Genomic DNA, 22,013 nt, shown 5'->3' on the forward strand with positions numbered 1-22,013 from the left:
CTTGGCACATCCATCACTTGGCTCACATCCTTAACCACAATAAGCTTAATTTGCCAATTTTGGCCAGGCCCTTTCTATTTGCTTTTATTTAAAAACCGTGAAACCTTACCTGGCAGACCACATCTATGGTCACCTCCCTTTTCTTTCTGCACACTTCTTTTAAGAACTACAGAAATAAAACTTCAAAATTCAGATTGAATTTGACAATTTGCCAAATTCTGGACACATCAGAATGCGTCATAAAACAGAGCAACTCCAGACGCAGGTGGAATTTCTCACCGGCATTTCCCATATTTGTTTTGATGTTATCGACAGCAAAAGCACTAAGCCACAAATCCACCCCAATAATAGCACAAAACCTCACACTGTAACACAGTCCCAACGCTCCTATGACTCACTTTTAAAATGTGTAATTAATGGGGTGTTTCCAAGTGGTCTAGTCAGTGCTTATCGGCAGCAGACCTCACCCTTTTCATCTATGTTTCAGTACAAGCTATTTCAGTACATACCCTATTTTCACAAGCTACTCCCATTTACTCAGATCTAGTTGTTGACAATAGGAGCTCTTACATTTGAGAAAAAAAAGGAAAACTGGAGTTGAAACTGTTAGTGATGCATTTAACCTTTATTAAAAATAATGGCAATCATTATTAAAAATAGTGCTTTTTCATTCATAGGACCCAACAGGATATAGCATGTCTCTTGACGTTATGCTTCCCATAGTAATTACTTATGAAGACAGTAGTGTTTCGGCACTTCATATAAGGGACAATTCAAAGTTTGCTTGTGAAAGGAAAAAAAAAGGAACACATGATTTAATACTAACATAATACCATCTATTGTGTGTATTTGGCAACCTACAAAATGCCTATTTGTTTCTCTCCAATTAAGCATGAAATTAGATTATTCATAACCTTTGAAAACATCATAAGGGTGGATGCATTAGATCCATGCACTAACACAACGCCCAGAGGCAATATCAGCTACTGAGTTGCTACTCAGTGAACTGAGAACTAAACTACACTTTGACCTGTTGTAATGGTGATTAACTTCTCAGCACCAATCTGAGGAAACTGGTCAGATAAAGCTGTCTGAGCAGTCAATCGCAGATCTATACTTCCCACTGTTTAAATAAAGTTACCCACATACTTAAAACTTTATCTATTCACGACAGTCAAATCCTGTTCAATGTGTGACTAGTTTGTCAAGGAAGTTAAGGTTAGGTTATGATTTCTTTAACCTAAAACAGAAAATAAAAATAAACTAATTGGAAAATCGTTGTACCCTCATCTCATTTAAAACTATTATTAATACTATAATAATAATACTTGCATTTGATGTAGTGTTTTTCAGATAAGGAGGAAGTCTCAATGTGCTCACAGGAGCATGAGGGTCCAAAAGTTTACTGATTCTGTATTTTGTAGATGAACACTGTAGCCAACTTGTGTACAGCAATGTTCCCTTAAGCAGGTTCCCTTATACAGCATCTGCTTCCTTGACCCCATCCCCACCCCTATCCTCCAAATCCACCTCCTTGCCCCCCACTAACAGACATTGTTAACCTCTCTCTGTCCACCGCACTGTACCCATCTTGCAGCCCACCTGATTTCATCCCTCCAGAATCCCCACCCGACTGTCCCCCATACCTACATCAAGCTACAATTCAATACAAAATAAACTGAACACATAGCAATATGTAGTTTTTTTTAAATTCAAAGTTACTCTTTAAATGGGCTCCAGTACTTTCGTTAAGTGTGTCAATGGAAAGCTGGGAAGTGTTGTATTCCAGGAGTGTTGTCCTTTGAATCCAACTGGCTACTTGACTGTGGATAAAACATTAAGCTGAGGCTCTATCTGCCTGTCTTCAATTTCCCCTCAAGGAGGAAACCAAATGCTACCTTGGCTGAGATCAGGTGAACTCAACACAGACCAGGATTCAATTCTACAACGTTATTGTCCTATCTGTATGTCTCAATGCTGTCCTAGGCAGTAACTTTACCCAATAGGGCATTAGAGAGTCACTGGTGGGAAAACCAAGAGCAGCAAATCCTCTTGAATGAGAAAGACTTACGATACCAGGTGACACCAAACAGAAGGGTTGGGTGAGGCGGGGGGAGGAGTGGGAAGCAAATACAACAAATTATTGTCTAAACACCAGGCTGTCTCTCACCTGTTTACATGTCGATGCAGCACCTGGAAGATGCGCACCTCAAAGGTTTCATTCTCAAAGCGACCTCTGACCCAGTCCTTGTAGATACGGAATTCTGCGGCTGTGACGGCCTCGCCCTCTGGAATCCGCGACAGGTTAAATTTGTATTCCTTGTGATGCCGTTGGTAGTGAGAAAATCCTGCGTCGTATTCAACTGCCAAATACAAAGAGATTTGGAATCTTGTCAGCAAGTCCTAAAACCTACTCAATCAAAGAACATTTCACAGCACCCCACTTAAAGGGGAAAAAAAACTCCCAAGAGAGAGAACAGTCCATCTCTGGAACCGCTGACACGCATTAGTATTTACTGAGCTGCACCACTGTATCCCTGATACACGCAACTCACTGGGCACATCAAGGATCCAGCCAGGTGGCTTTTGTGCATTAGTATAGACAGCTCATTCAGTAAATCTGACCTCATCTGTGTAGTAACAGCTGTACCAGCTTACAGCAGAAAGACACACAGCCTCCATTATATCACCCAGCCTAGCAACAAGGGGGGAAAACATCCCCAGCATCAACCCCCTTCTCCTCCCTTGTATTACTGTCCTGGATTTACATGTTCTTTGCCACCTGTTCTCCCATCACAGATCACTGTTAAGCCACCTAGCCAAGACCCAAGGGAATACTGACCTAATGGTTACGTGTGTTTGCGGGAAAAGCTACTGGGGAAGGGGCTCTTGGTCGCATGGTAGATCGTGTGGGTGATGCTTCATGTCCCCACCTCAACCCACCCACCATCTCCCCCCACCCGCCCCCACTCCGGTTAAAACCCCCCCCTTTTAAAAAAACACAAAACAAAAGTGCATTTTCTTTCTGTTTCCCTTATCTACATTTAAAGAACCCAGAAGGTAGCCTCAAGGTATTCATGCCAAAATACCAACATACTGTATCTATGTTAATAAAACAATTTGCATTTTCCTGGTGACTTTGTGGAAATATGCACCACCTGAGGCTCAAAATGCCACCTCGTCTTAACCTGAAAGGCCATTCTGTCTTAAAATGCAAGAGTGTAGAAAATTGTGGAATATTCTTCAATGGAGTCTTAATTTAAAAGCTGTTTTTCCACAATCTTTAAAATTTGATATCATAAGACTTGCTCCTTTGCCACATTCAACTGGAATTTAAAATAAAATTCTCAGGAAACTTGACCAAAAATGCATTGTGAATGAAGAATCCTGAATGCCATATAAAGGGAGTGTTCATTCACGGAGAAATTTTCTGAGCAAGCTATGTGAGCTTCTCAAAGTTAAGGATGTGTATGTGATTATTGCCAGAGTTTATGGAAACTGATACACTCAACACCTCCATGGCTAACCTAAATATTAGGGAAGCATTAAAAGATAGTAGGTGAGTAGCTACTGGCTAGTTTCATTCAACACTTAGACAGTAGTTTTTAAAAATTTCTAGCTTTGGTTAGGTTCTTGGACGTGGGACGGGGAATGAGGTAGAAGAAAGGATCCTGACCAGGCTCAACTAATTACCTTAAAGACACGTCTGGTTTTCCCACCTCAAAGATCAGTAGAAGCAGCTAAAGATAAAAGGGTACCAAGCTCCGCTATTCAACATAAACTTCCAAGAAATTTCAAGCCTAAAGCAGTGAGGTAATAATAATAATCCTTGCATTTGATATAGCGCTTTTCATGTCTTCGACGTCTCAAAGCACTTCACAGAATAGACTGTAAGGTGAATTGACCGTATATATTTTGTGTGCAAAAGGTTTAGCACATGTGCACATTCTGTCACATCTTCGGGTCATACAATTCCTCACCTTTTCTTAAAAATAAACCAACCTAGAAATTTTTGAAATCTCGAGCACAGTCTGAAGCTCGCTTTATTATCTCTAGCAAATTTACTCACAACAAATCATAGACACACACTTCACCTTCTTATCTGAGCTCCTGGTTGACAAAAAGCAGGATTTTCTTCCCTCCCATTAAAGTGAACTAAATAAAAAAAAACTTAGCGGAGCTGGCAACCATTTTAGCTTCATCTGTACAGCATTTAAGCTTTCAGACACAAAATCATTAACATCTTCTAAAATTTAAAGGACAACCCAGTAAAACTGCAGCACATAAGATTTTGTCTTTGCAGTTGAACAGTTTGGGCAGTACATCGTGTCAAATCTATTTAAAACCATCTCCATTAAATAATATTTACTAGAATTAAAATCCTTCAGATTTATTTCACAGATTAATGGTTTAGGATGGAAAGGGAAAATCCCCTTTCCTAAATATGAATCTTAACAACAACAACTTGCACTTATATAGTGCCCTCCACGCAGGGCAGTGTCTCAAAGTGCTAAACAGTGGTGGAGCCTGACTCCGAGCCAGGGTGGGGAGAGATGGACATAAGCACGGTAAAGAGGAAAGTTTTCAAGTGGGACTTGAAAAGGGGGAGAGAGGGGACAAGGCAGAGGGATTGAGAAAGAGTGTTCAAGAGTTTTGGGGATTAGTGGCTGAAAGCACAGCCTTCGATGGTGGGGAGGAGGGTGTGACTGATAAGCAGGAGGCCGGTGGATTGGGGAGTGAGGAGGTTGAAGAGGTAGATAGGTGCCAGGGAGTGAATGGATTTGAACATGAGTGTAAGTATCTTGAACTTGATCCATTTGGTGATGGGGAGCCAGTGGAGCCTGGTCAGAACCGGTGAGATGTGGGTACAGAGTTTGGTCAGTATGCGGGCAGCAGAGTTTTGAATGAGCTGGATCTTTTGAATAGTGGAGCTGGGGAGGCTGGCGAGGAGTGGGTTGGAGTAATCCAAGCAGAAGGTGACAAATGCGTGCATGAAGGCGTAGGTGGAAGAAGGCGGTCCTGGTCAGCGACTGGATGTGGGGGAGGAAGGACAGCTGGGGGTTGAATCAGACCCCTATACTGTAGATTGCACACTGAGTCTGAGGGAGAGCCCCGGGAGGTTGAGGAGTTTAGTACTTAATACTGTACATTGCTACTGTGTGATTGATGGAGGAATACTTCAAAGGATACGTGTTTTATAGGTCATGTTAATTTATTAATGCAACTGGATTCCAAAATGTAAATCATGACTTGTTAATATTAGTAAGCTAGGTCATCATTAGTTTCTTTGAAGTTTATTTTCATGTAAATTGACTTAGGTCCACCCCCAAATGAGATGAGAGGCCAATGCCCCTTTCAGAGTTTCACTGGCGATTCTTTCCCCTCCCTCACAATCTTCCTACTGCACCAAACGGGTCAACCCTGGTGTGTCAGTTTAGTGCAGTCAGTAGCACTCTCACCTCAGAAGTCTGATTATACTGAGTTCAAGCACTACATCCAGACTTTGAGCTCATAGTCTAGACTAGGGATGACCAACTTGCCTATTTTATGCATGCGAAATGCAGCCCACAAGTTGGCCATCCCTGGTCTAGATGTTCCAATGCGAGAGGTTGCGCTGCATTATCAGACGGCAGTGCCGGCCTTCTGATAAAACATTATTCATCCGAGGTCCCGTCCACCTGTTCAGGAAGACGTTAAAGATCACGTGGCATTGTTCAAACAAAGCAAGTTTCTCCCAGTGTCCTGACCTACAATCTCACTTCATAACAGTTTGTAGGACAATACTGTGGCTGCCAGGTTTACCCAAAACGGTACAGTGACCACTTAACAGAAGCAATCTAAAGCACTGTTTGATGTGGTAATGGGTGCAACTATTAAATCCCAGGATTATTAATCCTCAAGATTATTTTCCACAATGCTACTCATAGCTAGTATCATGTACAACATGAAGAGATTCAGCACAAAGTATTCCAACAAAATAAGCCTCAAGCCCACCTTCAGAAAAGTACATCTTACTGCATTGCGGCTTTTCAGTCAATTCTTCTGGCCTCTCTGAGTAAGATTGTCTATCTGTACTAAATCATAGGAATGACTGATCAGGTCAATCTTTTCATGCAACTGTTTTCCCTGTCAATGGTCTTCCAAGTGTTCTCTAATGTCCTAGATTACAGCACAGAATAAGAGATTACAGCACTGAAACAAGCCATTCTTTTCATATCCTCCCTCTTCAAGCATCTATAATTTTAATAGAATTCATGGACTGCTTCAGTTTGTGGCAGAGAATTCCAAATTCCCACCACCTTCTGTCTGAAGATTCATTTTCTTCATTCTTTTTGGGATCTTCTTACACGTCAGTCTTTGTTATCTGTTTACTGAGGAGTGGAAATAATCTTATCACTATTTACTCTATAATAACCCTTCATAAGCATGAAGACCGCCATCAAATCACTATATAATTTTTTTTAAGATGAATTTTACTCTGTTGTCCTTTTTTGTCTGTACATAAAATTGAGTTCCTATCAATGCTTCCCTGTCTCAGTTGGAAGCACTCTCAGCTCTATATAGTCTAGAGAGTGACCCTCTAACCCAGTGCTGGGGGAATTCTGTCACTGACAACATATAAAGCAGACCTATGGATCATTTTGAGAGCTGCCCACTGCAGGAGCAGTGTTCTGCAGAATGCCACTTTGACAGCCCATGCTCATCTCCTGTAGCTCAGGGGATAGAGCGCTCACCTTGCAAGCGAGAGACCTGGGTTTAAGTTCAGGGCAGAATGTTGGGCAAGTTTCCTTACTCCACAAGCCTGTTTACCTGGCAGTAAATAGGAACCTAGTTGTTAGTCGATTGGCAGATCGCTTTTCCGGGCCTAATAATTCCTTCAAAAAAGAATAATAAATTGGTCACTCAATCCACGACTCTGTGGGATACTGCTGTACGCAATTGGCTGCCACGTTTTGCCCACAAAATACAGTCAATTCACTTTGCAGTATATTCTGTGAAGCACTTGGAGATATCTTGAAGACGGGATAAAGCGCTATATCAAATGCAACGATTACTATCTCCTTGGAAAGTCCGACACCTCAAGCAGGACACCAGAAAATGCCAAACTTTGAACTAACACATTTGCTCAAATTTCACCAACTTCATTTTGAAAACAGCCAACCTCAATTAAAGCATTCCTTAGAAATAGAATCTGCTCCCAGACATCCAGTTTCTTTAGACTCAAAGGGACACAAGTGTGAAATTCCAACTGGTTGATGTGAAATTCCAACTGGTTGGATCCCTGTTTTTTGGATGTAAACTGCTTTGGAAAATCTGTTATAATAGTGATTAACTTGTAACATTTGTCCCTTTCAAGTAACACTATGAAATTTAGCACCAAAAAGCAATAAACAATTAAATTACTTTCTGACTCCCTACTGAAGGCAATGAGGTAGTCAGGAAACCATTTTCCCTTTGCTGTACATCTTGTTTAAATAACAAAATAGGTTTGTTAGTTAAACAAAATGTACACCAAACAGATCAAGAGTGTTATGTACCACCAAGGTTTACACTAACAGCACATGTAGAAGAGAGACATTAACAAGTGGGCACTGCATTGGAGATAGACCTCAGGGGACAGACTGCACCCAGCATTGAACATAAGAATTAGGAGTAGGCCATTCGGCCCCTCGAGCCTGCCCCGCCATTCGATAAGATCATGGCTGATCTTCTGACCTAACTCTAATTACCAGCCCTATCCCCATATCCCCTAATGCCTCTGTTTTTTAAAAATCTATCAGTCTCAGCCTTGAAGATGTTCAAGGACTGAGCATCTACAGCCCTTCTGGGGTAGTGAATTCCATAAATTCACTACCCTCTGAGTGAAGAAATGTTTCCTCAACTCTGTTCTAAAAGGCTGACCCTTAATTTTAAGACTGTGACCCCTGGTTATAGATTCTCCTACCAGTCCCTCAGTGTCTACTTTATCCAGCCCTTTAAGAATCTTATATGTTTCAATAAGATCTCCCTTAAATCTTCTGTACTCTAGAGAATACAGCCCTAGTTTATTCAGCCTATCCTCATAGGTCAGTCCCCTCATCCCAGGAACTAACCGAGTGAATCTACGCTGCACCCCCTCTAGGGCAAGTATGTCCTTTTTTAAATAAGGAGACCAAAACTGCACACAATACTCTAGGTGCGGTCTCACCAAGGCCCTATATAGTTGCAGCAAGACTTGCCTACTCTTGTACTCTAAACCTTTTGCAATGAACGCTAACATGCCGTTCGCCTTCTTAGTTGCTTGCTGCACCTGCAAACTAACTTTTTGAGACTGGTGTACAAGGACACCCAAATCCCTCTGCACACTAACACTATCTAATCTCTCCCCCTCTCGAAAATAATTTGTTTTTCTATTTTTTCTACCTTGGTGAATAACTTCACACTTCCCCACATTAAATTCCATCTGCCACCTACTCGCCCACTCCCCTAGCCTATCTATATCCCGTTGCAATCTTTTTGCATCATCCTCAGAGCTTATTCTCCCACCTAGTTTAGTGTCATCTGCGAATTTAGATGTGTTACATTCAATGTCCTCGTCTAGATCAATTGTAATTGTAAATAGCTGAGGCCCAAGCACTGATCCTTGTGGCACTCCACTAGTCACATCCTGCCAATTCGAGAATGACCCATTTATCCCTACTCTCTGTTTTCTACCCGTTAGCCACTCTTCAATCCATGCTAATATGTTCCCATTAATCCCATGGGCCTTAACCTTGTGCAATAGCCTTTTGTGTGGCACTTTGTCAAATGCCTTCTTAAAATCTAAATATACTACATCTACTGGTTCCCCCCTATCTAACCTGCTAGATACATCTTCAAAAAACTCTAAAAGATTAGTTAAGCATGACTTCCCTTTTGTAAAGCCATGTTGACTGCCTAATCTTGTTATGGTCTTCCAGGATTCCCATAACGACATCCTTAATTAAGGACTCAAGAATTTTCCCTACTACTGAAGTCAGACTAACTGGTCTATAGCTCCCCATCTTTTCTCTCCCACCCTTCTTAAATAGTGGTGTCACGTTTGCAATCTTCCAATCAATTGGAACCGTTCCAGAATCCAGAGAATTTTGGAAGATCAAAGACAAGCCATCCACTATCTCAGTAGCCACCTCTTTTAAAACCCTAGGATGTAGGCCATCAGGTCCAGGAGATTTATCAGTTTTAAGACCTGATAATTTACCTAAAACCATTTCTTTACTAATATTAATTGCTCCAAGTTGCTCGCTAACATTTTCTTCTTGGTTCCCCTCTATTCTTGGTAGATTTTCAGTGTCTTCTAAGGTGAAGACAGTAGCAAAGTATTTTGTCACTGGGTACCAGACAAGACCAACCAGTAGCAGAACAGCATTGCGCTGCATGGCTACCTCCAAAATACGGTGACTACAACAACAACAACTTGGATTTATATAGCGCCCTCCATGCCGGACAGCAACTCAGAGTGCTTGAACATTGAAAACTGCACTTTACATTGAATTCCTGGAAAGTGTTTGAGGCATCCTCCCACCATAAAGTTAATATTTATTATTACAAACTTTTATTGAGAAGAAAACTTTTTGAACTTTAATCAGGCCAAAGTCAACCTGCAGGGTTTCAACTAAAGAAGGGATTTTTGAAGGATCAAAAGATATCAAGCTTGGTCCCAGGCAGCGAATGGGGATTTTTGAAGTGGACACAACCCTGACTCAGCTGGCATGCATTTGTGGAGTCTCCTCTTTGGAAGCAACTGACGTTTACAGCCCAATGTAAACCAGGGAAAGGGCTTGTTAGGGACAAGACCAACATTATACTTTGTTTTTAGCACAAGCCTGATAAAACATTTTTGCAAGGCTGTGGAACTTTGAAGTAACTTTATGATATTCATAAAATCAAGGGTCCCTGCTGGAGAAGCATGTTCATGGAGTTACAGATATTAGGTCACATCCTTAGTACGTTATTGGCTGGTAAGACATTCATACATCATGTCCAACTCTTATCTGGTTAAAATTTTATGTTCACTCACAGGGGCCCCTCAAAGCCCTATAAATAAGACAATATAAAATGAAGAGTTTCCTGGAAAAACCTCAATAGGATGGGGGAGAATGCAAGATAAATTTAGAACAGACCTCTGCATTTTACTCTCCTACCAGATACAAGATTAGTTGAGAGAGAGAGAAAGACGGGGAGCATTTATTCCACATATAAGACACCGACCAAACCTTAAGATCCAATCAGGACAAAGATGCATCACAAGAAAGATTAATAGCTTGCATTATATTGTACTCTTGATGCGGATAGCGTCTCAAAGCACTTAACAGCATTGCTTGATGCTTCCGGAAAGGGAGGAGAGGTGACCAAAGGCACAGTCGACAAAGAAAATCTTTAGGTTTGATCTGAAGACAAAGAGGGAGCAAGATAGAGGGATTGAGGCAAGGAGTACGAGAGATCCAGAGCCATAGTGGCTGAATATAAAATACTTTTAGAACAGATCTCTGTATTTTACTCCTCTCCCAAATACAAGATTAGTTTAACATTGCGTGGTAAAGACAGAGAGCATTTATTCTATATGCAAGACATTGACCAAATCCTACATTACAATCAAGAATTAAAGACAATATTTCACATAAAAAACAACCCGTTGCATCCAATTTGTTGGTTCTCTGACCCCGTTGGTAAGTGGAATACCTTTGAAGCAAACTTGGCTCCAAGACAATTGTAATGGAATCGAGTCAATTTTCTGTGGTGGTGAAAGTAGTCCAATACCTGAGCTAGTCAGATCTACAGTATTTCTTGGGGCTGTTGATGACAGACCAGCTAGCCTTGCTTCTTGGTAAGATTTAGGGGGAGTAGATCAATCATCGGTGCCGTGATTTTTCCAACTTGGTTCCTAGTAACCCTGCAAACCAAATGATGGTTCTAGCTGAACAATCAGCAGGAAAATGACCAGTGCTTTGGAACGGTACGCTGCACTGTTTCAGCTGATTAAAGCCACCCCACAAGCCTTGTTTTTTGTCATCATCCTGCACCTAAACTTTCTAGAATTAGGCAAGCAAGGTCCATCCCTCTGGGGAGTGAATGTGCACTCCTAAACAACAAGGAAACTGTACACAAGTCGAATTGTCAGTCATTTGGTTTGAAGACTCTCCAGCTAGGTATTCCAGTGTGTGGCAGACACCCAGCTGAGGGTAAGTGTTCAAAATTAAAAATACAAATTTAAAAAAAAAGGAAACACCAAGACAAAAAGTGATGCAACAAAAAAAAAAAAAGAGAAGGTACTCTCTTGTTTGAGAGGGACAAGCAAACACACTTGATACTGCTTCAAAAAATAACAGAACTTAGTAGTACAAGCCTCCTGCCTTAAGTCAAACTCTTTTGAGGGTATAAAGTTCCTGATCATTCTATCCTCCCACCATATTCACCAGATTGCAGCTGCACAGTTGAGGGATGACACCTCTGAAGCACCTCACCTCTGCCAGGATTTCGCCCACCATGCTGAACCATCAGCTGGGATACATGTGACAGGAGTCCAGCTTTGAACGTGGTCAGAAGATTAACACAATTGGGTGGGAAAGAGAGAAAAAGGAGACTGAGGAGGAGCAAACACAAGACCATTGCTCCACATGCTAATGATCCAATGAGTTGCAGGGCCCATTGCTCTTGGTGATGTGTGTGCTGTATTACTGTGACTAAAATGTACTGGCTGGAAGGATATAACACAATAGAAGATGAACTCTAGAAACAAACTCATAGATCTTCAGTGAGCCACATATTGAATTCAGCACCGTCAGGACACTGGTGTGGGGTCAATATAGGTTGCAAACTGGTATAAGTGTAGTCGTGGAAACTGCGCTACTCTTTCAACACAGTCCAGACCATCTGGTCTTTGTTTCCATTGATTCTTTGCTCTTGGCAGGCTCTCTGCCTTCCCCTGAAGCACATGCCATAATCAAATGACAATCAAACTTAAGAGAGGTTTGACCTAGCTACAGCACACCCAATTCAGGGAGGTTCATTAACCCTTGAAATATATGAAGGCTGCACATCACAGCCAACATGGCTAGTCACATTTGGACAAATTGCAAATAAAAGCACATTTATAACACAGGGTTTGGAATATAATTATACTGAGTATTGGTCAGACGGGTTCCTGGTTTCCCATGTTCCTGGGTTCAATTCACGACTCTTTGTGGAAGTGACCAATTTATTATTAATTGTTTTTGAAGGAATTATTACCCCCAGAAAAATGATCCGCCAATCGACTAACAACCAGGTTCCTACTTACATCTAGGCATTCTACTTAGACAGGCAGAAAGTTAGACATTCTGCTTGTGCAAATCCATGTGTACACATGAACGCGAACTGTCATTACCAGAAATACACAATATAAAAAGTCAATTGAGCTTTTATTTGAAAGAAAGGCTAGTTAGCTACTGCATAGATGCGCATACCACACCCAGGTCAAACAAGATCAGGCTTTAAAACATACTTTTTTTTAAAAAAAACAAAAGGGGCAAAGCTGCCAGGATATCACAGCTTACAGTGAACTACATTTCTTAAATAAACTTTGCCTATGAATGCAGGCTAAATGTTTTGTTCATTTCACATCAAACAGCTACTGCATTGTAAGCTATTGTACTTGCACTAAATATTTCACTGATTAGGGATAGCAGAAGGATGGTCAGTAAATCTGATTTTCCAGTGGATCTCCACTCACCTGTCCTAACAATAGTTAACAGATGTCCTCGAGCTTTACTGTAAATATAGCTCTGACCTTGGTCCTGCAACTTTGACAAATGTCAAGATTCAGTAAGGTAACTTAAGAAGAATTTCACAAAGAAAATACAGGTTAAATAGTCACATATTTCACTGAGCCTGTTCCATAACATTTCCTAAACAAACTGCCTTTTAATGCAGTTTCCAGTTCAGGTCTAATGGATGCTGAATTGTTGTTCAGGGTCAGATGTTAAGATATGAAATGGGAAAAAACGCAGGCTCCAAACACCATCTAAGGTGACCATTCTTCTTATGCAAGCCAGGTTAGTGTTGACTGTTGGTGGACACATCAGCCAGGTCCAACGTTTGCCCTCACCCACACATGCACATGGACAACAATGAGGAACAGGAACGATGATTTTTACCGCCCTGGCCTCCTTAGCTTGAGCAAGTCAGAGCATCCCTACTGTTGCCCCGTCTGGAGATTAGCTAATTCGGAACAGACTGAGAATGGAGCCTGAAACATGAAATCTATGTTTAGAGCAACCACCCCACGCCCCTCACCCTCAATACACCAGACTTTAATTTTAAATATTATGCCTGCGAGCCTCACTGTGCTGCCACATTTTTGAATAGTGCTGAAAGTGTTTTTATGAAGGAGAATAAAAATGGATTGTTGCTACTGCACCTTGGGGACATTGAAAAAGCAACGCCTCGCAGGGCTCTTGAGTTCACAAAATAGCACGTCAACAATGTCTTCCAAAAAACAAAAAAAATTGCTGTAGCTTTTAAAGTATCGCAAAAGATTTTAAAGCGTGTATTCAAAATGGAATATGGAATACATGACCTACAAACCTGTAATACTGCTAAAGGAGATTAAATTCAGAGATACGCACTAGAGAGGAAGAAAGTTACAAATTGGTAATGGAAACAAGTGAAATAACTGATATAACAGTCAAATAAAACCACAGCAGAAAGCCCAACAAACAACAGTGCCTCCAGATCAATGGGATCACAACAAAAGGACTGTATCTGGGGAATTTCGAGTTACTGTCTTAAAGAGAATCCACCAGCCACACAACTAGTCGTAAAAGATTTAAAATATTTAAGTATGATGAGTCACTTGGGTTGGAATGGAAATTACCACCTAAATAGCAAGAAACATCCACAATTCAAATACCAAACCCCTTAAGTATAGCTTCAAGTCAACTATGTGCACTGCTTTGCCATGAATACAGAGCTCCCTCCACTCAAATCATAAGCTTAATAGGACAAACAGTGAAGTGGAAACGTTTAAGAAAAATATTTTCCTTCCTCTGCAAATCATTACAAACACATATGAAAGGATTTAAGTATTCCTACAAATGCTGGTGTTTAAGAAAAAGAGCTCTCCAGTCCCTCATTATGCTGCCTCTTACAACTTTTTTTAATATGGCGATGACATTGTGAAATCTGTTTTTAATGTTCACTTCCATCAGCTGTAAGACAGTACAGTAGTAGTGAATAACCATTAGCATTTACACAGCAAGTGCCACATGGGTGGATTTGGACTGCTGTCAAGAGGCACAGAGAATGCTACTACCTGGCTTCCCCAGGCCTGTGCTTTGCACTGAGAGCTCGGAAAGAATGGTTGCAGGTGCAGTTGACGAATCACTGTTGCTCAAACGGGTTTCCACTTTGTATTCAGATTCCTGTGTTGAAATGAAGCCAACAGACCAGATTACATTTCTACACAATCTATCTGCTCAATTAAACTTGAATACAGGGAATTTTCCACAATGCTTTATGTGTTTATCTTACCACTTTCAATAATGATCTGGCTCACTGAAAAAATAAATGCAATTTGCACTGAGTGCAGCAGCTGCAGGGCACTGATCTGTTCCCTGAAATTCCAGTTGTTTTTTTTCAATAAAATAATAACAGTATCATTGTGACCTAAACTCTCATGCTGAATGAATCAGTATGAAGTTATGAGCATTTTAATTGTATGTGACGTTTAGGTCAGTCCTGCCTTTGACTTTGTCCTGGCAACATTAACACAGAATTCCTAACTACCAGCAGGTATCTGGCAATATTTGTTTTTAAAATAAAATCATTTCATAGACTAGTTTGAAATCAAATCAACATAAAGGCGAGACTTATTAAATTTACAGCCACTGGCAGTAAATCCAGCTTCTACTTTTAATGAACTAACTTATTTATTTAATAACCTAACTTTTCCGCTATAATTAGCATTTACGTTACTGTAGTCCACTTTCTCATCCTTAAAACTCAATGCAACAGCCACAGCCAGTGTGAGATGCTGAATTACCTACTTCAACACACAGATACATCACCACTTGTGTTACTGTATATAAAAACAGGACCAGACATTGGAATCACCATAAATTGAAAACAGACATGAACACCCAACATTGAAGATCACTAAGGCCTCTCTCGATAGTTAACACCGGTTGCCAGTAGAAAGGTTTAACAGAATAATCTGATAAAAGTCTTCTATTGAATGAAAAGATTATATGAATTTACTGGATTTAATGACCAGCTAAAACTTTCTTCTTCCACAGCTGAGAAAATGCAGTGCATCAAAGGGAAACATTGGGTTTGACATTTACATGGTCATTGCAGATAGTTTCTCAACAACCACTTACACTTGAATTCCGCCCTTCACATCAGAAAGATGTCCCAGGGTGCTGGACAATCAGGGGTTTTGGATGTATAACCTTTTACAGGGTGACTTTGAATCACATTCCTGTTATGCAATAGATAGGTTGTAAACCACTTCCTCGGTTATCAGAAAATAACCCAACTTTTAAAGAGATATTTTTAGGTCTTTTCAATGGCTCAGTGGGTAAATGTGAACATGATACTGCACTGAATGGAGTAAGAAGGTCCCGTGTTTGATCCCTAGTCTCTGCTGTTAACTGATGTGTGCCAGAGCAGCAATAGGACTGCCACAATTGGCATCAGTGTCCCTGAGCTAGGACAGGAAAACATAATGTAGTGATCAGTGCTGAAATGCTCATGGTTTGATGTTAAGTGATGATAGGACTAAACTCAGCTACAATTCAATCCTCTGAACAAATCATCTGTCGACACTCATTTTTCAGGCTTGCATGCAGAAACTTCTTAAGAGAAAGAAGTTTCAAAAGAGATTTCTGGATACACAGGAGTTTCATTCGCTTTCTGGAAGTCTCCTGCGAGAAGAAATTCCAACTCAGTAGGATTTTTAAAAAAAAAAACAGCAACTGCAGACTCGTATACTTCAAATACAGTTCAACCTCCACACACCAAACAGTCAACATCTAAATGAGGCAAGAATTTCTGGCACACGGGAGTTGAAAAAGCACTTGGGAAAGCAGGAAAACTGCAGCATAAATGGTTAAGGAGCCAGGAAAGCGTCACAGGACAAAGTGGGTTTTGTATAAGGAATCCCGAGCACATCACACCAACCCACAAGATCTAGGCTATGACCCAAGACTGCCTCAGAGCACAGCTCCTAGGGGTTGGTATGACGTACAGGGGAGTTCCTGAACAAAATGCCTTGCACCACTTATGCTCCAGTTTTCCTATTCAAGCACCTTTTCAATGCGACTGTCTCGTAACCTTTCAAAGGCATAAAAAACGTTTTAAAAAGATCTATGCACTTCTGTCCTACATTCTGAAAACTTTCTTTCTACTGAAGTTTTCTTAAAGGGAAGGAAAAGGCAAGACACCAAAGTGATAAAAGGAACGCGATATAGTGAGCTTCTAAATTGGTCACTGTGGAACAGAGCTTTATAGACAGAGGAGTGTGTTGTAGCAGCACTTTGCGGCACTGGGCAAGAAAAAGAGAAAGCAAAGCTGTTTCTCAATGGTTATCCCATGGCTCCTGCCCTTCCAGAAAATACAAAATCTGTCTAAGTGCTGCATCAGGCTGGGCAGTCATAAACTTAAATGATGTGTGAGCAGATTTAAGGGCACCGCATTCAAATGTTTAATGCAAATAGCTTCCCATCAGTAAGGATCACCAAATTACTGATGAGTGAACATCACATTGGAAAGAGGTGTTGGTGGGAGATCTCACTCCAGATTGGCTCCCAACCCAGTAACTAAACAAGAATATTGGAATTGAGACAAAGGTGCTCCATTTTGTTTTCGATCTTTTGAAAGTTGGTTTGTTTAATGGCTGCCGATTTTTGGACTGCTGGCATGCAGAACGGAAATGTGGTATTAAATATTTCTGCATCACTCCAACACAACTCACAGCAATTACATTGCAATCAATAATCCTTCAGTCAGGACATTTACTGCACCAAGCGCCCTGGTCAACATCAGCCACAGAAATAAAATTGACCGTCAACTCCACAGTGATTTCAAGGCAGCAATTTAAAATCTCTGGATTCAGATGATTTATAAAGTGCTCAAAAGCTTTGTGCTCATAGTTTATTACCTCAGTGAGATTACTGACTGCTAATCACTCCCAGCTATCTATTGTTTAAAATAACATGTGTTGGGACTTATTCAGAGTTTATAAATGCACCTGTAGCACCAGGAAAGAAAACCTTGTGCAAAACATTCCTACATAAAAAAACCCACAGCATCTGGACAGTATTTCCTCAGATACGGAAATCTGGTACTGGCTACACAAAATTCCAGAGGCAAACATAAAACGTTACCACCGAGTACTGGATTCACATTCTTGCAATCCAGAGACTATACCATATTCAGTGATAGAAATGCACAAAATCTTAAGGGAAAACTCTTGTCAGGAGGAAGAGATGAACATTTCTGAGGGAGGGGAAAAAATAATCTGTTTTTTACAAAAAGGAAGAAACCACTCAAGTCCAAGCAGTTGCTGTCCTGCAGCTAAAACAAAAGAATTCAAACTGCACTGTGAGGGGAAAATATTGCAAGCCATAGTGATGCATTCAGTCCACAGCAGTTTTAGCAATCTCTTTACCCTCATCCAACGTTAGACCATACAGACCTGACCCAACCTAGAGACAGACAAGATAGACGGACAGACAGAAACAATGGTACCACAGAGAGACAACCGTGCTGTGTGACACAAACTCATGGGCTGTGGTTTCCAGCCTCAAACTGAGCCAAACCCTGCAAATTCCTGATATTACTGTAATTCCAATAAGGATGTTATATTTTGCAAAATGTTTATTATATATACAGGTGTAAAACCATAGAAATAAGATCAAGTCAAGATGGAGCACAGCAGGTGATTCATTTTGTCTCTCTGGCCTAAATTGTTAACAAGTAAGATGTTAACAAGGTTCTGTTCAGAAATACGTAACTCAGCACATGATGTGGTTATAATGTGTGGAGATTTCAAATCGTAATCTTTAAAGATTAATGAGAAATCTGAGCAGGAACTTCCATAACTGGACATACGTCAGGTCAACCCACAGGATTTGCCACAATTACAGTAATTTGCATTTATATAGCACCCTTCAAGCAGGATGGCATCTCGAAGTGCTTAACAGTAGTGAAGCTCGGAGAAAGGGCAGGTGACCGAGGGCATGGTCAAAGATAAAATTCTTCATTTGCGATCTGCAGATGGGCAGAGGAGGCAAGACAGATGGGGTTGAGGCAGAGTTCCAGACATTCAGGGCACTGTAGGTAACTACAGTGTGAGACCCGAGTGGTTCCCTTTGGTTGCCATCACATACTCAAAGTTTCCTTAGTCAGGAATCCCACAAGAAATCGCTGCGTTTGGATCCAATTTAAGGATGGAAACTAATTACATTGGGCCATGTAGTTTGAGAAGTAGATTCTAATGTGAAACCCCGGAGGTCTCGGTTTCAAATGTTCTCCACTAGTAGGTGGGAATAGGCAACAAAGAGCAATACAGATAGCGAGGCTCTGCAAAAGAAATCTCAATGGGAGTCCATGCTTTTTTTAAAACTCATCAATGTAAATGCATCAGAAACGAATTAAAATAGAACGGTTAAATTCAATAGATACTTGTTGTGCTTTCTCTCCATCCTTCTCTCTCTCCTCTACCCCTCTCCCCCCTTAATTTTCTTTCCTCTTGAAAGATTTAAAACTTTTCCCCCTCTTCCAAAAAGGTACAATTATACAGGTTCCATTCACCTGCTCTATTTCGGTAGAGGGATCATTTATTTCCACATGACCCTCGACAGTGAGTTTTGGGGGAACGAAGGGGAGGAGAAAATTCTCAACCGGAAAAGATCAGATACCGCCTTCTCCAGCTAATCCAAAACTGCATGCCCACATCCTCATTCGCACCAAACTCTGCATATCCATTGCATTAGGGCTTGACAAGTTTCACCAATTCCCTGTCTTGCAACAGATTGGCTTCAAGATCCTCATCTATATATTCCTTCATGCCTTAGCACCCCCCTATATGTGTCACTTTCTCCTATACAGCCTCCTTCTTGCCGTCAGCAGTGGCCAAACCTTACACTAATCTGCCCCAACCTCTGGAACTCCCTCCCCCGCACCCCCTCTAGTTTCCGCCATATCAACCCCTCTCAATCTATCTTTACATCCTGGCGAAAATACCATCTCCTCAACCGTACTTTTTCCACCTTACTCAGCGCCTGCACCCATGCTTGTGAAGCTTTCCAAGACGTTATCCTATCCGAAGGGCGCTATAGAAATGCAAGTTGTTGTTAATCAGGGTCTAAAGTTTCACAAGGAAGCCACGTGGATATGAGACTAACCATGGGAGGAGTTTGGATTGAGTTCTTCAGATACATTTTGTGCTGAATATATTCGTGAATCGGTGACAGAAGCAACATAAAGTTCTGTTTTGAGTAAAAAACAGGTGAATTATAGAGCATTATGGCAAGACCTGGCCTGTGTTAAAAATACACACACGTGCAATTGTTAAGCTCAACAAGCTCAAAGTGATTCTTCACCAATCCCAAAAGATTGTTGAAATAGCTGCTTTCTCAATCAACTCCGCTGTTTCTGAAGTTAGGGAGAGGAAAGAATGAGAGGAATCCAGGCAGTCCCTCTAGCCAAGGGGTGGGGGGGGTGTGCAGAAGAAGACAGAGAGAAATCAGTATGGACACAGAAGTAATCACTAGTGGTAACTATGCCCTTGCTCTTATAAACATTGAATTAGAAAGTAGTAACTGCTCATTCTCATACCAAATTTACTAGTTTAAAAAGTAAGGCTACCGCCTTTTAAAAAGAAAGCTCAGAAACGCAGTGTGTAATTCAACATCAAATCTAGTCAGTGTTATGTTTTTTCTCACCATTTGCCCTGCTCGGTAAGAACAAAAGCATTTTCAAATCCAAATCAGAACAGTCTTGAAGCTCGATAACACAACATAGGAAATTACAGACAAAAAACCAAGGGCCATCTAGTTCGCCTTCCCATCTTCCTGGTGGTCGCATGTACATATGTCCCAAACTACCTATGTACTATATCCTATAATGTTATTTCCTAAAAGAAAACTATCTAATCTGTGTTTGAATTGAATGATGCAAGCATCTTAGGAAAAGCTACATATTATTATCCCTGAGTGTTGTAGTTTTATAATTATACAGTATTATATAGTTTTGAAGTCTGTGGAGTCTTGGTGTGATCCCTGGAGGACATAGATGCCCTGGATGCATCAAAGGAAACCTCCCAAGCTTTTTCGCTCTCTTCTCCCTCTCCCCTTCTCCGATAAATAAGGGGAACAGACAAAACAACGACGACAACAACAAAATTACATTTGTATAGCATCTTTCACGGCGGGAGGACGTCCCAAGGCGCTGGACAGTCAGTGTTTCAGACCCGAGCTGGGGGTCAGGATCAGGGAGGATGGAGGATGACCGAAGACACGGTTGAAGAGGAGGGTCTTGAGATGGGTCTTGAAGGAGACGAGGAAGATGGCGAGGCGGAGGGACTGAGGGATGGAGTTTCAGAGAGTGGGGGCAGAGTAGCTGAAGGCCCGCCCACCAATTGTGGGGCGGGCGAGGCGGGGGACACGAAGGAGGCCGAAGCCGGCTGAGCGGAGGGAGCGGACAGGTTGGTAGGGGTTTAGGAGGTCACTGAGGTAATGGGAAGCAAGGTCACGGAGGGCTTTGAAGGTGAGGACCAGGATATTGAACTGTATCCTCTGTGTGATGGGAAGCCAGTGGAGTCCAGCGAGGATGAGGGTGATAGGGTAGTGGAGCCTGGTGCAGGAGAGGACACAGGTTGCAGAGTTCTGGATGATCTGCCACCTATGGAGCAGGGAGTTTTTCTTATCAAGCCTGGATGTTATGAATGCGTGTATGAGGGCTTCGGTGCCTGTGGTGTGAGACAGTGGCAGAGCCAAGTGATGTTACGGAGGTGGGGGAAAGCATAATAATAATAATCCTTGCATTTGATACAGCGCTTTTCACGTCGAGAGGACGTCCCAAAGCGCTTCACAGAACACACTGTAAAGTGAATTGACTGTATATTTGTGGGCGAACGCGGCAGCCAATTGCGCACAGCAATGTCCCACAAACAGTCGTAGATTGAACATGACCAATTTAATTATTGTTTTTAGTTTTGGAGGGATTATTATTAGGCTCTGTGTGGAGTAAGGAAACTTGCCCAAGGTTTCGCCCTGTGAGGCAGGGGAAGCCCTGGTCGCAGATGGACAAAATGGCATTAGTCACTTTGACCAACGATGTATCTGCGCTGTGGGCAGCATGGAAACTCGATTGGATGGGTTCGTGAAGGGAGTGGCGGGAGAGGAAGAAGTGAAGTTGGAAAGCAACGACTCATTCCAGGACCTTGGAAAGGAAAGTGAGGTTGGAAATCAGGTGATAATTTCAAAGCAGGGATGGGTCCAGGGAGGATGTTTTTTTCAGGTTAGGGAGTGATGATGACCATTTTTTAAAGGGGTGGGAATGGTGTTAGTGGACAGGGAGAGGTTTATGATGTCCGTGAATAGGGGGGAGAGGTTGAGCTGGAAGGTAAGGAGAGGGGAAGGGATGTGGTCGAGGGAGCAGGTGGTTGGTTTCACGTGGATTATAGTGGCAGTGAGATAGGAGGGGAAAGTCAGGTTCGAAGGTGTGGAGGGATGGGTAGGGGCCGGGGTGTGAAGGGGAGAGGATAGTAGTCAGAAGGGTAGAGGCAGCTGAGTAAATCTCCTAGACTTTGGTTTTGAGGAAGTCCAGCAACTCTGCACAGTTGGCGTTGAAGGAGAGGATGGGCGAGGTGTAAGAGGGTAGGTAGAGGAGCTGGTTGGTGATGGAGAAGAGGAGCCTGGGGTTTGTCCCAAGATTGTCTTGAGAGTAGAAGGACGATTTAGCAGAGGCAAGGTCGGAACGGTAAGATTTGATAAGGTCCAGCCAGATCT

General features: G+C 41.7%; 1 protein-coding gene across 1 annotated transcript in view; it reads right to left on the reverse strand.

The window, feature by feature from the left end:
• Nucleotides 1-22,013, reverse strand: part of bmp6 (bone morphogenetic protein 6) — a 66,312-nt gene that overhangs the window by 29,464 nt on the left and 14,835 nt on the right. The window contains exon 2 of the mRNA XM_007903413.2: nucleotides 2,171-2,363. Within this exon, the coding sequence (XP_007901604.2) occupies nucleotides 2,171-2,363 (193 nt within the window). The remainder of the gene's footprint in view (nucleotides 1-2,170; nucleotides 2,364-22,013) is intronic.

Source organism: Callorhinchus milii, unplaced genomic scaffold, assembly GCF_018977255.1.
Source record: "Callorhinchus milii isolate IMCB2004 unplaced genomic scaffold, IMCB_Cmil_1.0 Scaffold2, whole genome shotgun sequence".
Lineage (NCBI taxonomy): Eukaryota > Metazoa > Chordata > Chondrichthyes > Chimaeriformes > Callorhinchidae > Callorhinchus > Callorhinchus milii.